At 63.1% G+C, this 13,306-nt stretch overlaps 2 protein-coding genes across 3 annotated transcripts; one reads left to right on the top strand and one right to left on the bottom strand.

Moving 5' to 3' along the window:
* Nucleotides 1-450: 450 nt before the first annotated feature.
* LOC120497190 (phytanoyl-CoA 2-hydroxylase interacting protein) lies at nt 451-5,189 on the bottom strand. The gene is made up of 5 exons (XM_039698375.1): nt 4,964-5,189; nt 3,877-4,060; nt 3,015-3,189; nt 1,861-1,978; nt 451-1,754 (listed from the first exon to the last, which is right to left on the bottom strand). The coding sequence occupies exons 2-5, from the start codon at nt 4,039-4,041 to the stop codon at nt 1,220-1,222; spliced, it is 993 nt and encodes a 330-aa protein (XP_039554309.1). The 5' UTR covers nt 4,042-4,060; nt 4,964-5,189; the 3' UTR covers nt 451-1,219.
* Nucleotides 5,190-5,884: 695 nt separating this feature from the next.
* POLR3D (RNA polymerase III subunit D) lies at nt 5,885-12,440 on the top strand. Of its 2 annotated transcripts, none has more exons than XM_039698378.1 (9): nt 5,885-6,019; nt 6,526-6,694; nt 7,211-7,254; nt 9,116-9,261; nt 9,340-9,464; nt 10,191-10,359; nt 10,603-10,850; nt 11,745-11,897; nt 12,050-12,440. In XM_039698378.1, the coding sequence occupies exons 1-9, from the start codon at nt 5,892-5,894 to the stop codon at nt 12,170-12,172; spliced, it is 1,305 nt and encodes a 434-aa protein (XP_039554312.1). In that variant the 5' UTR covers nt 5,885-5,891; the 3' UTR covers nt 12,173-12,440. The 2 variants fall into 2 exon arrangements, with proteins under 2 accessions (XP_039554312.1, XP_039554311.1); XM_039698377.1 differs by having other exon boundaries at nt 5,886-6,019; nt 9,337-9,464.
* Nucleotides 12,441-13,306: the final 866 nt, after the last annotated feature.

The following is a 13,306-nucleotide window of genomic DNA, read 5'->3' as shown; positions in this document are numbered from 1 at the left end:
CACCGGGGTTTTCACCCAGAGGGGTTTCGGTCTCTCTGGTGAAAAGGGGGTGCAGAACTCGGGAACTTTTCAGTGACAGGACGAGGAGCGTGGGCCACAAACAAAAACACGAGTTCCACCTCAGCGTGAGGAAGAATTTCTTTCCGCGGAGGGTGGCAGAGCACTGGGACAGCCCCAGGGAAGGGTGGGTCTCCCTCTCTGGCGACATTCCAAACCCACCTGGACGTGCTCTTAAGTCACCCGATCCAGGTGACCCTGCCTGGGCGGGCGGGATGGACCCGGAGATCCCCAGCAAGGCCCTTCCAACCTGAACTGTCCCGAGATCTGGCGAGGGCCACCGTGTCCCCTCCCAGTCCCATCCCCCCTCCCCCTGAGCTGGATCCGGGGGGGGAGAGGGGGGTCTGAGCCACTTTTTGGGGTCCCGTGGGGGACAGAGGCGCGTGACACGGCCGGTGGCGACCGCACAGAGTTTATTGAAACACCTCCAGCACAGCACAGGGATGCTCGGGGAGGGGGAGCCGGTTGTTGTACAGCGTGCAGGGGGGACACAGAGACGGGGGGCGGGCACCCCGGGGGGGCCGCACGCAAGCGCCATGCTGCCGACGGCTCATGCGGGGGGCGGCGGGTTGGGGGGCACGGGGAGGGGGGTTCAGATCCCTTCTCCCCTTCCCCGGCTCCTCCGGCTGCCTCCGGGGCCGCGGGGCCGGGGACTCGGGCGGTGCAGGATGGCAGGGCAGGGAGGGACGCGGCACGCCCAGGGTCCCCCGCGCCACTGCAGCCCCGCGCCGGCGGGGCCGGGGGTCCCTGTCTGAGCACCCCCCGTCCCCGGGAGCAGTTCAAAACCGGGGGGTGCTTCCAATACCTCCCTGAACCCCCTGGAGTGGCCGGGGAGCCCCAGTGAACCTGGGGCGGGGGGATGCGGGGGGCGCCGGAGGGGCGGGGGGTCCCGCAGCGGCTGCGCGGAGCAGGGCAGAGCGCGGGGCTCACGCCAGCGAGGGCGCTGCTGCCCGGCCACTCCAGGAGACGAAGGCTTCCTCCCTCGGGGCGCACTGCGGCGCGGGCTCTGCCTCCCTGCCGGAGCAGCGTCCCGCCGGCTCCTTCCTCGGGGCAGCGCCCGCATCCCCCGAGCCCGGCCGCGTCCTGCACCCACCAGCGTCCGTGGGAGAAGCCCCCGCGGGCAGCGCCCGTCCCCCCGCCCGGCCCTGCCCGCCTTCGGCCCTTAGCGCCCCACGCTGATGTTGCACGTCTTGCAGCTGGGGTCCTTTTTGGCGTTGGCGGTGGAGAGGCTCATGAGCTGGTGGCCGCTGATCTCCCCCAGCACGCCGAGGCTCAGGTCCACCGGCTCCGTGTAAATGACCTCCAGGATGCTGTCCTGGGCGTGGCGGTACACCAGCTCGCCCTCCTCCACGCAGCACGTCAGGAACTTGTTGGAGGAAATGTCCAGCTGGGGAAGGCGCTCCCGGCAGAAGAGATCCCCCGAGGAGCCCTTGGGCGCCAGGACCAGCACGACGTAGTGGTAGGCGGTGTACATGCAGTAGAAGTCCGCGAAGTAGAGGTTGGTGTTGGGGTTGAAGAGGCGCTGCGCCGGGATCTGGAAGCGGTACCGGCCGTAGGGCGAGTCCTGCGGGGGCTGCCCGGTGTTGAACTCGGTGTTGCAGCTGAAGAAGATGCCGTGCAGCATCCCGCTGGTGGGCGAGCCGTGGCTCCCGCTGTTGTCCTTCAGCGACGGCTTCATCACGTTCCCGCAGTGCATCCTGCCACGAGGAGGAGGAGGAGGAGGAGGGACACACAGACAGGCACAGGCAGGGTCAGGGAATGCGCTCTGGGAGCGGGGAGCGTGGGGAGTGGGGCCGGGGGTACCTGACGTGCTGGAAATACTCCTTGTGCTGGTTGCGGTAGAAGACGGAGAAGCGCAGCATGCGGCCGGCGATCAGCTCCGCTTTCTCCTGCAGCTGGGCTAGGTGCTCCTTGGCGTAGTCTGGGGACAGGCACGGGGACATCAGGGCGTCTCCATCCCCCTCCAGCAGCCCATCCCTGCCCGCAGCTCCCCGCACCTCCCGCCTCCCACTCATCAGCTGCCGCTCCAACCGGCCCGGCTTGTGCCAGCTCCCGGCATCGCCCCCGTCCTCCTCCGGGCTCCCAGCTCCCAGCATTTCCCCCATCCTATCTCCCGGCTCGAGGCTCCCGACTTCACCCCCGATTTACCCCGTGGCTCCCAGCGCTGACCCCTTCTCGCTCCCAGCTCCCGGGATCGCCTCTGTTCTCCCTCCCTGCTCCCAGAGCTGACCCATTCTCGCTCCCAGGATCGTCCCTGCTCTCCCTCCCTGCTCCCAGAGCTGACCCTGTCTTGCTCCCAGCTCCCGGCATCGCCCCTCTTCTCCCTTCCTGCTCCCAGCACCGACCCCTTCTCGCTCCCAGCTCCCGGGATCGCCTCTGTTCTCCCTCCCTGCTCCCAGAGCTGACCCATTCTCGCTCCCAGGATCACCCCTGCTCTCCCTCCCTGCTCCCAGCACTGACCCCTCTCACTCCCAGCTCCCGGGATCGCCCCTGTTCCCCCTCCCTGCTCCCAGCACTGACCCATTCTCACTCCCAGGATCGCCCCTGTTCCCCCTCCCTGCTCCCAGAGCTGACCCCCTCTCACTCCCAGCTCCAGGGATCGCCCCGTTCTCCCTCCCTGCCCCCAGCTCCAGGCACCATCTCCATCCTCCCTCTCATCTCCAGTCATTGCCCTCTTTCCCCTTCCATCTCCCAGCTTCAGACATCAACCCCATTCTCCCTCCCGGCTCCCAGCCCTGCGCTTTGCCCCCGTCCTCCTCATCCTCCCGGCACCGTCCCCATCCCCGGCCCAGCTCCTGGCTCCCGGAGCACCAATCCCGCCCTCCCTCCTGGCTCCCAGCATCGCCCCCGTCCCCTTCCCACCTCCCGGCTCCCGGCATCGCCCCCGTGCTCCCCCCGGGCTCCCGGGAACGCCGCCCTCGTCCCTCCCGGCCCGGGGCCGCGGCGCTCCCGCTCACCCCCGGTGCAGAACTCCACGGTCTCGCTCCAGCCGGACACCAGGTACTCGCCGTCGCTCTGCTTGACCGCCGTCTGCACGGCCACGCTGTACTCGGTGCGGGGGCTCAGGAACCAGTGGCCCCGCACCGTCATGGGCAGCGGCACCGCCTTGGCCACCAGCTTGGTGGGGACATCCTGCGCCGAGCGCCGAGGGTCAGGGACGGCGTCCTGCCACCCCCCCGCGGGGGGGCTGCCGGGCACCACACACCCCAAAATACCCACGGAGACCCCTCCAGAATAGCCTGGTGACACGTCTGGGGGCGCCCCCCCGCTCTGTCCCCACAGCGCTCCCCCGCCCGTGTCCCCAAACGTGTCCCTGCTGCGGTGGGGACGCAGGGTCCCCGCGGTGGGGGTGGCCTCGGGGTCCCCCCGCTGCCGGTGGCATCTCGCGGTGTCAATAGGCCACGGAGCAGCTCCGCAGTGCAGAGCCGTTTCTGTGGCAACGGCGGATGCTGAAGTCGGGAGATGGAGGGGAAAAAAATATCCCACCCCCCCCACCCCCCCACCCCTTATTATTGGGGAGGAGAGAAAAAAAAAATAATGTTAAACATTAAATAGCATCACCGTGGCAACGGCGCTGCTAAAAACGGCCCGAATTAGTGACTCGCAGCACGGGGAGGGGGAGCAGGAGCAGCTCAGCTCCCCCGCGGGGGCTCGGCGGGGTCCGTCACCCCTCGATCCCCGTCCCAGTCCCCTCCGCCAGCGCGTCCCGTGAGGGGAATGACCCAAATTCAGCGCTGGAGAGGGCTAAGAGCCAGTTCCTCCCTGCCAGCCCCGTCTCCCCTCCCCGGGCAGGGGGTCCCGCGTCCTCCCCCGGCTCACCCGGTGCTTGAACTTGTTGGAATTCTTGTTCTCCTTCTTGTTGAGGTCGATGAAGTAGTGGGTGACCCTCTCCAGGTCCCCCTTCTCCATAGCCCAGGAGATGCGGAAGGAATCGCAGGTGATGTTGTTGATCTCGATGTTTTTGGGGGTGGAGAGCAGCTCCATGGCCGGAGGCGCTGGGCTCCTGCGGGCACAGCGCGGGGTTCGGGGGGTGCCGAGCCCCCTCTCGCTGCCCACGCCGGCGCTGCCAAGGCCGCCCGCGGCGGAGCAGATGGCACCGGGGTGGAACAGCGGCCGGGAGCCAGGAATAGGCAGCGCAGGCAGCAGCAGGCAGCGGGACGCCGGGAACAAGCCCGGTCGGGTGCGGGGGCCCCGGCCGCTCCCCCGGGTGCCGCGGGGCCCCGGCGCCACGCCAGCGGGCGTTTCGGGGTTTGCTCAACACCGGGTGGGGAAAGAAAAACAAGGGGAGAGCCGAGGGAGTTGCTGGGAGAGGGGAGGGTTGGACGCGGGCACTGGAAAAGCTGGATCCGCCTTTGCCCCGGCCCGTGCCTCAGTTTCCCCGCTCCCCCAGGAAGGAGCTCTGGGGGTGGGCGATGCCCGCCGAGGGGGGACACGGAGTCGCACCCACGGCACGGGGACGGGGGGCTGGAGGCGAGGGAGCCCCCCACCCTCCAGGCCGGGTCTGTGCGGGGGCTGCCAAGGTGCCACCGCCCCCCCCGGTGTGCCCACGGCCACCCACGCCGCGCGTGTCCCCGTCACTCGGCACCCACGGCCACCCACGGCCGCGTGTGCCCCATCTGCGCGGAGCCCCGCGCCCCGAAGCCGCTGTCACCCCCCCGGCACAGCCCTCGGGCGCGGCAGAAGGTCACCGCTCCGGGGACAAGGTGCCACCTCGCTGCCCCGTCCCCGCGCCCGGCGGTGGCGCAGGAATTCCGCACCGGGATGGTGCCAGCCGCATCGTGCCACCGCGTCCCCGGCGCCTCGTGTCCCCTCGCGTCCCCCTGCCCTCCGAGCATCCCCCGGCCGTGCCCCAGCCCAGCGGGGCTCGGCGGGCGCTCCGGTGTCACCGAGCCCGCGAGGCCCTTACCTGGCCGTGCCGGGGGGGTGCCGGGGGGCGCGGGGGTGCCGGGGCAGCGGCAGGGCAGGACAGGGAGCCCCGGCGGGGCCGGTCCGAGCGGGGAGCACGGAGGATGCCGGAGGGAGCGAGGTGGTACCCGGCGGTGCCGCGTCGCTGCCTGCGGCTGATGCGACTGGGATCCTCCCAGCCAGCTCGGAAATAGCAAACACCCTCCAGAGGAGGGAGCGGAGAGGGGAAAAAAAAAAAAAAAAAAAAAAAGGGAAAAATAGATATCCAAGGAGCTGCGAGAGAAGGGGGAGGAAGGAAAAAGCTGCGGGCTCTGCCAATGGCATGGAGGGATGCGTGCGGCGTCAGGTGATGGAGGCAGAGTGGGATGTGGGTGCAGATTGGGGGTGGGTGGTGGGCAGGTTCTGCCTGTTCCCCCCATTTTTGGGGCCGGGTGGGGGACTGTCCCGGTTGTGCCGCCTGCGGGACCATGGGGACACTCCCCCCCGGCCCCAAAATCGGGATGGAGGATGTGCGTGGGAATGCTGGTACCCACAGGACCCCCGCGGGAATGGGGGGCAGAGCCCACGGGGGGTGGACGGACGGACGGACTTTTTGTTTTGCACGGAATAAACACCCTTCTTGGAGGGGCAAAGCTTTTTTCGGGTGGGAGAGGGCCCCAAAAACCTCGTTTCCCCCCCAAATTTCTGCCAGGGGGTGCCCACGCATGAACCCCCTCTGTGGGGGTGCTGGCTGTGGAGCTGCAGAGGACCCTGAGGGGGTGGTCGCGCTGCAGGAATCCCGTGAGGGTGTTAAATGAAGGGCTGGGTGACCCCCCAAAAATGTCCCCTCCAGCGCTGCCCCCGGTGCCCAGTCCGGAGAGCCGGGCACTGCCCGTCACAAAGATGGCGCCGCCGCCCTCACATAGGGTTGGGCAACGCCAACCACAAAGATGGCGGCTCATTGCCAAGCCCGCTGCGCCCTCAGCAAAGATGGCGGCGGCAGCGTCGCCTCAGGAAGGGCGCGCCGTGCGCGGCGCATGCGCAGTGGGGGCGGCGAGCCCGTGGCTGCCCGGGCAGGGTAAGGGGCGGCGTGGCGGGGGAGGGGAGGAATTTTGGGGGGGTCCAGGGGGTCCTGAGGGGTGCGAGGAGGGGGATGGGAGCCCTGGGAGGCGGGGTGTCCTGTTTGGGGGTGTGTAAAGGGGTGGGAATGGGGGGACAGGGGGTCCCGTTTGGGGGGGCTGGGAAAGTTGGGGAGGGGGGGACAAATGGGACCTGTTTGGGGTGTGGGGGGTTGGGCTGAGACCCCTGGGGAGGGGTGGAAAAGGGGGTCCCGTTTGGGGGTGTATGGGGTGGTGAGACCCCTGGGAGCGGGGACAAGGGGGTCCTGGGGGTGCAGGGGGAACACGACCCCCCGTGGGTTATGTAGACCCTGTTTAGGGGTTCATTCCTGGGGGGGGGGCAGTCCCGAGCCCTGTTTGGGGGTTCAGGGGGTTCATTATTGGGGGGGGGGAAGGGGTTCATTATTGGGGTGCAGCCCCGAGCCCTGCCTGGTGCAGCCCCCCCCAGCGTGCCCCCTCCCCGCAGGATGGCCGAGGGGGGCTCTGGCAGCTCCGGCTCCCCGGGCAGTCTCCGTGCCGGGGGGCTCCCGGGGGCCCGGGGGGTGCTGGGCCGGCGCCCCCCCGGCCCCCCCCTCAGCCCGGGCCGCCTGCCCTCCATCCGCTCCCGGGACCTCACCCTGGGCGGCGTCAAAAAGGTGAGACCCCCCCTTTACCCAAACTGGGGTCCAGTCAGGTGACCCCCTGAGAGGGGAATGGACTGCACAGAATCTCATGGCTGTGAGCTGACAGTCCCAACTCACACACACCCCTGGCCCTCATAGGCCAAAGAAAATAAAGTACTGTCTCTTTGGCTAAACAAATTTTGTATTTATACAAATAATTAAACAATTATAGAAGTAATTATAAAGAATATATAAATAATAATTCTAAATAATATAGAATTAATCATTATACATTCTATATTTATATAAATAATTAAACAAAAAACCAATTTTTGTAGAAGCTATTTTTATATTGTATTTTACTTTTGCACAGCAAATAAGAATTGTTTTTCCTTTCTCTGAGGTTCAGAGAGTGTGGAACCCAGAAATATTCTTGGGAAGAATTTATTAAAAAAACCAAAAAAAACCAAAAAACAGGTGCCTTGCTTGTCTCTGTGGGTGCCGGCTCGGGGGGATTTTGGGGTGATTTTCTCTCTGTTTTGCCCACAGAAAACGTTCACGCCCAACATCATCAGCAGGAAGATCAAGGAGGAGTGAGTGGCGCGGGCTCGGTGCCAGGGGGGCACGGGGTGGGCAGGGGCTGCTGCACCTCTGCCAGGGGAGGGGGAGAGGGGAGCCCAGGGAGCCGTGGAAATATTCCAGATATCCATGGGAGTTCTCAGATATCCATGGGAATATCCCAGATGTCCATGGAAATATCCCAAATATCCATGGGAATATCCCAAATATCCATGGAAATGTCCCAAATATCCATGGAAATATCCCAAATATCCATGGGAATATCCCAAATTCATGGGAATTCTCAAATATCCATATAGATATCCTGAATATCCATGGAAATGTCCCAGATATCCATGGAACAGAGAGTGTCATCCCAAAATTCTCAAATATCCATATAGATATCCTGAATATCCATGGAAATGTCCCAAATATCCATGGAAATATCCCAAATATCAATGGGTATATCCCAGATATCCATGGGAATATCCCAAATACCCATGGGAATATCCCAAATGTCCTTGGAAATGTCCCAAATACCCATGGGAATATCCCAAACCCATGGGAATTCTCAGATACCCATATAGATATCCTGAATATCCATGGAAATGTCCCAGATATCCATGGAAATATCCCAAACCCATGGGAATTCTCAGATACCCATATAGATATCCTGAATAGCCATGGAAATGTCCCAAATATCCATGGGAATATCCCAAATTCATGGGAATTCTCAGATATCCATATAGATATCCTGAATATCCATGGAAATATCCCAAATATCCATGGGAATATCCCAAACCCATGGGAATTCTCAGATACCCATATAGATATCCTGAATATCCATGGAAATATCCCAAATACCCATGGGAATATCCCAAATTCATGGGAATTCTCAGATATCCATATAAATATCCTGAATATCCATGGAAATATCCCAAATATCCATGGGAATATCCCAAACCCATGGGAATTCTCAGAAATCCATATAAATACTCTGAATATCTATGGAAATATCCCAGATATCCATGGGAATATCCTAGATATCCATGGAAATATCCTGAATGTCATGGAAATATTCCAGATATCCATGGCAGTTCTCAGATATCCCTATAAATATGCTGAATATCCATGGAAATATCCCAAATACCCATGGAATTCTCAAACATCTGTATAAATATCCTGAAAATCCATGGAAGTGTCCCAGATATCCATGGGGATATCCTGAATATCCATGGAAATATCCCAAATACCCATGGGTGATCTCAGATATCCATATAAATATCCCGAATATCCTTGGAAATATCCCAAATATGCATAGAAATGTCTGAAATATCCATATAAATTTCCCAAATATCTATGGAAATCTCAGATACTCATATAAATATCCCAAATATCCACACAAACATCCCAGATATCCATGGAAATCTCAGACACTCATATAAATATCCCAAATATCCATATAAATATCCCAAATATCCTCAGAAACATCCCAAATATCCACACCAATATCTCTGGATGACGTGTAGAGATCTCTTCCCCCAGGCCCCGTGTCCTGGCAGGGGCAGGGGTGATGTTGGGGTGATGTTGGGGTGATTTGGGGGTGATTTGGGGGTGATATGCCCCCTCTGCCCCAAGCCCTTTGTCTGGGCAGGGGCAGGGCAGGGGGCGATTTGGGATGATTTGGGGGTGATGTTGGGGTGATTTGGGGGTGATGTGCCCCCTCTGCCCCCAGGCCCCATGCCCTGGCAGGGGCAGGGGTGATGTGGGGGTGATGTGGGGGTGATTTGGGGGTGATGTGCCCCCTCTGCCCCCAGGCCCCATGCCCTGGCAGGGGCAGGGGTGATGTGGGGGGGATGTTGGGGTGATTTGGGGGTGCTGTGCCCCTCTGCCCAGGCCCCGCGAGGATGTGGCAGTCAAGAAGGAGAAGAAGGAGCGGGAGCGGCAGCGGGACGGGCACGGCCGGGGCCGGAACCGGCCCGAGGTCATCCAGTCCCACTCCATCTTCGAGCAGGGCCCCGCTGAAATGATGAAGAAGAAAGGTAAGGGGGGCTTCCCTCTGGTGGTTTTGGGGGGTCCCACCTTGGGGTGACCCCGGGCTGCTGCTGTGTCCCCAGCAGGCTCCTGGGACAGGACCGTGGACGTGTCCGACTTCGGCCCTTCCCACATCATCAACATCAAGAAGGAGAAGAGGGAGACGGACGAGGAGACCAAGCAGATCCTGAGGATGCTGCAGAAGGACGATGTCAGCGGGCATGGAAGGGGTGGCTTTGGTGTCACTGGGGGGTGCCGAGTGTCCCTTGTGTCACCAGGGCAGTGCTGAGTGTCCCCTGTGCCCCTGGGGTGATCCTGAGTGTCCCCTGTGCCCCCAGGCAGTGCTGAGTGTCCTCTGTGCCACCAACGTGATCCTGAGTGCCCCCTGTGCCACCAGGAGGTGCTGATTGTCCTCTGTGTCCCCAGAGTGATGCTGAGTGTCTTCTGTGCTCCCAGGAAGTGCTGAGTGTCCCATGTGTCCCCAGGCAGTGCTGAGTGTCCCTTGTGCCACCAGGGGCAGTGCTGAGTGTCCTCTGTGTCACCAGTGCAGTGCTGAGTGTCCCCTGTGCCAGTGGAGGGTGCTGAGTGTCCCCTGTGTCACCATGGCAGGGTTGAGTGTCCTCTGTGCCACCAGGGGTAGTGCTGAATGCCCCCTGTGTCACCAGGGCAGTGCTGAGTGTCCCTTGTGTCACCAGGGTGATGCTGAGTGTCCTCTCTGCCACCAGGGGTAGTGCTGAATGTCCCCTGTGTCCCCAGGGCAGGGCTGAGTGTCCCCTGTGCCACCAGGGCAGTGCCAAGTGTCCCTTGTGTCACCAGTGCAGTGCTGAGTGTCCCCTGTGTCCCCAGGCAGTGCTGAGTGTCCCCTGTGCCACTGGAGGGTGCTGAGTGTCCCCTGTGACCCCGCGGGGTGCTGAGTGTCCCCTGCCTGTCCCCACAGTTCCTGGATGACCCGGGGCTGAAGAACGACATCCGGAACAAGCCGGTGCAGCTGCCCCTGGCCCACTCGGGGTGGCTCTTCAAGGAGGAGGTGCCGGAGCGGGAGGACACGCAGCCATGGCTCCCTGCCAAGGAGGAGAACATGGAGCTGGACCCGCCAGCCGTGAAAGGTAAAGGTGGGCTGGGCTGGGCTGGGCTGGGCTGGGCCTGGCTGGGCCGGGCTGGGCTGGGCCTGGCTGGGCTGGGCCTGGCTGGGCCGGGCCGGGCTGGGCTGAGCTGGGCTGGGATGGGCTGAGCTGAGCTGAGCTGAGCTGGACTGGGCTGGGCCGGGCCGGGCTGGGCTGGGCTGGGGACACAGCGGGGACAAGCTGGGGGTGTCCCCCTTTTCCCGGTGCCCCCACACCCCTGTGCAGTGAAGGAAGAGCCGTGTGAGGAGGATCCCAAGCCGGCCCAGCCCAAGGGCCCCCCCGGCTTCCCGCGGGACGTGTCGGCGGCAGAGCTGCTGCAGAGGCTGAGCCTGGCTCAGGAGGAGGAGCTACTGTTCCTGCAGCTCCCCGACACCCTGCCCGGGCAGCCCCCCAGCCACGACTCCAAACCCAGCAAATCCGAGCTGCACAGCGAGGATGGGCAGGTGCTGCTGGTGAAGCAGGAGAAGAGCCAGGTGGGGGCACGCTGGGGGTGTCCCCTCGTGTCCTCCCCTTCTGTGGTGTTGTCTTCTCCAAGCCCATGAGGATGTCCCCCTATCCCGTGGTGTCCTTTCCACCCTATCCCATGATATCCCTCCATTCCATGGTGTCACTCTCCCCCCATCCCATTGTGTCCTTTCCACCCCATCCCTTGATGTTCCCCCCATCCCCTGGTGTCCTCCCCCTATCTTGTGGTGTCCTTTCCCCTCCAATCCTGTGCTGTCCCCTCATCCCGTGGTGCTGTCCCCCCCAATTCCATGGGGTGATCCCAGTCTCACAGGATGATCCCAATTCCATGCTGTGATCCGAGTGCCAGGAGGTGCCGGAGCGGGAATGGGCTGACCCCAGTCCCATGGCTGACCCCAGTGGCAGGGCTGACCCCAGTGCCAGGGCTGATCCCACTGCCAGGGCTGATCCCAGTGAAATGGGCTGACCCCAGTCCCATGGCTGACTCCAGTGGCAGGACTGACCCCAGTGGGCTGATCCCAGTCCCAGGGGGTTATCCCAGTCCCGTTGGGGTTATCCCACTGCCAGGGCTGATCCCAGTCCCAGGGCTGATCCCAATCCCAGGGCTGATCCCAATCTGAGGGCTGATCCCAATCCCAGGGCTGACCCCAGTGCCATGGCTGACCCCACTGCCAGGGCTGATCCCAATCCCAGGGGCTGATCCCAGTGCCAGGGCTGACCCCAGTGCCAGGGCTGATCCCAATCTGAGGGCTGATACCAATCCCAGGGCTGACCCCAGTCCCAGGGCTGATCCCAGAGAAATGGGCTGACCCCAGTGCCAGGGCTGACCCCAGTCCCAGGGCTGACCCCAGTGCCAGGGCTGACCCCAGTGGGCTGACCCCAGTCCCGCTGTGCCCTGGCAGGAGGCGAAGCAGGCAGAGAACACCTGCACCCTGGCCGACCTCCCCGAGGGCCAGGTGGGGAAGCTGCTCATCCGAAAGTCAGGAAAAGTGCAGCTGGTGCTGGGCAAGGTCACCCTGGACGTGACCATGGGCACCCCCTGCTCCTTCCTACAGGTAGGGAAGGGACACCGGGACCCCATTTGGGGGGGGTTCACCCCAAAATAACCCCCCAGGGGCTGATAACAGCGGGGAGGGGTCCTGCTGGTCCCCTCTGGGAGCTTTGGGGTCTCCCGGGGGTGCTCAGGGCTGTTTGTGCCCCGGGACAGGAGCTGGTGTCCGTCGGCATCGGGGACAGCCGCACGGGTGAGATGATGGTGCTGGGCCACGTGAGGCACAAGCTCGTCTGCTCCCCGGATTTCGAGGCTCTCCTGGAGCACCGGCACCGGTAGCCCAGGGGGTCCCGGCCCCGGGATGGACCCTCAGCCCCTCCAGATGTGCCTTGGGGGCGTGGGGAGGGGGCTCGGGCAGTGATCCCGAGGCAGCCCCCAGCTCCTTCCAGCCCCGCCGGTGTCCGGCCGTGTCCCCCACACCAGTGCCAAACGGGGGTCTCGGGGTGGGAGGGGCCCTGCTGCGTGCCCAGCTCTGTGGACACGCTGGTGGCAGCAGGAGGCGCGTCCTGGGGGAAAAACCTGGAATAAAACCTCTTTTCCCCCTGTGTCAGTCTTGTTCTGTCACCTCTGCTGGGCCCTGCAGGGCCTCGGGGTGGGGGGCACTGGGTGACCCCCGCCCTGTCCTGGGGGTGACAGGGCTGTGATCCCTGGAGGCCACCAGCCCCTGGAGCAGGGATGGGGGCACTGACCAGCAGGGCAGGGCTGGGCCTGCACTTGCCCCTCTCACGCTGATCCCGTCCCATCCCACCTGAACCTCCCCACGCCTGACCTCACCCTCCTCACTCCGTGTCATCCCCACTCCTGCCCCATCCTCCCCATCCCACAGTACTGCTGCATCCCATCCCATCCCATCCCATCCCATCCCATCCCATCCCATCCCATCCCATGGATCCCATCCCATCCCATCCCATCCCATCCATTTTATCCCCCAAATTCCATCTCAACCCTTTCCTACCCATCCCATATTACTGCTGCTTCCCACCCCACCCTATCCCATCCCACCCCCCAAATTCCATCTCAGCCCTCTCCTACCCCATCCCATATTACCCCCGTTCCCACCCCATCCCATTTTACCCCCAAAATTCCGTCTTAACCCTTTCCTACCCATCCCATACTAACCCTGTTCCCACCCCATCCCATTTTACCCCCCAAATCCCACTTTACCCTTCCCCTGCCCATCCCATTTCCCCCCAATCCCATATTATCCCCCCCTTCTCGCCCCCCCAATCCCGCCTTCCCTTCCTCCCGTCATGCCCGCGCCCTATTTTGCATAACCCCGCCCATCCCCGTGTGACCACGCCCCCTTTACCGCCCCCGCCCTTTCCTCGCGCGCCGCTCTCCCCCGGAGCGCGCCGCGCCGTGGGCGTGTCCTCGGCGCCGCCCAATCAGCGCCGCGTCCGCTGGCGGGCGGGG

Source organism: Passer montanus, unplaced genomic scaffold (assembly GCF_014805655.1).
Source record: "Passer montanus isolate IOZ18808 unplaced genomic scaffold, ASM1480565v1 scaffold123, whole genome shotgun sequence".
NCBI classification, from domain to species: Eukaryota; Metazoa; Chordata; class Aves; order Passeriformes; family Passeridae; genus Passer; species Passer montanus.
This window is presented reverse-complemented; position numbering and strand designations above follow the sequence as displayed.

Bases quoted from the DNA above. Each gene is read 5' to 3' on its own strand.
- POLR3D (XM_039698377.1), top strand. From the start codon at position 5,892: ATGGCGGCTCATTGCCAAGCCCGCTGCGCCCTCAGCAAAGATGGCGGC. The intron at 6,020-6,525 runs GTAAGGGGCGGC...CCCTCCCCGCAG, and splicing joins CCCGTGGCTGCCCGGGCAGG to GATGGCCGAGGGGGGCTCTG. The intron at 9,465-10,190 runs GTCAGCGGGCAT...CTGTCCCCACAG, and splicing joins GGATGCTGCAGAAGGACGAT to TTCCTGGATGACCCGGGGCT.
- LOC120497190 (XM_039698375.1), bottom strand. From the start codon at position 4,041: ATGGAGCTGCTCTCCACCCCCAAAAACATCGAGATCAACAACATCACC. The intron at 3,190-3,876 runs GTGAGCCGGGGG...CGCTCGGCGCAG, and splicing joins CCAACAAGTTCAAGCACCGG to GATGTCCCCACCAAGCTGGT. The intron at 1,979-3,014 runs GTGAGCGGGAGC...GCCTGTCCCCAG, and splicing joins CGTGGAGTTCTGCACCGGGG to ACTACGCCAAGGAGCACCTA.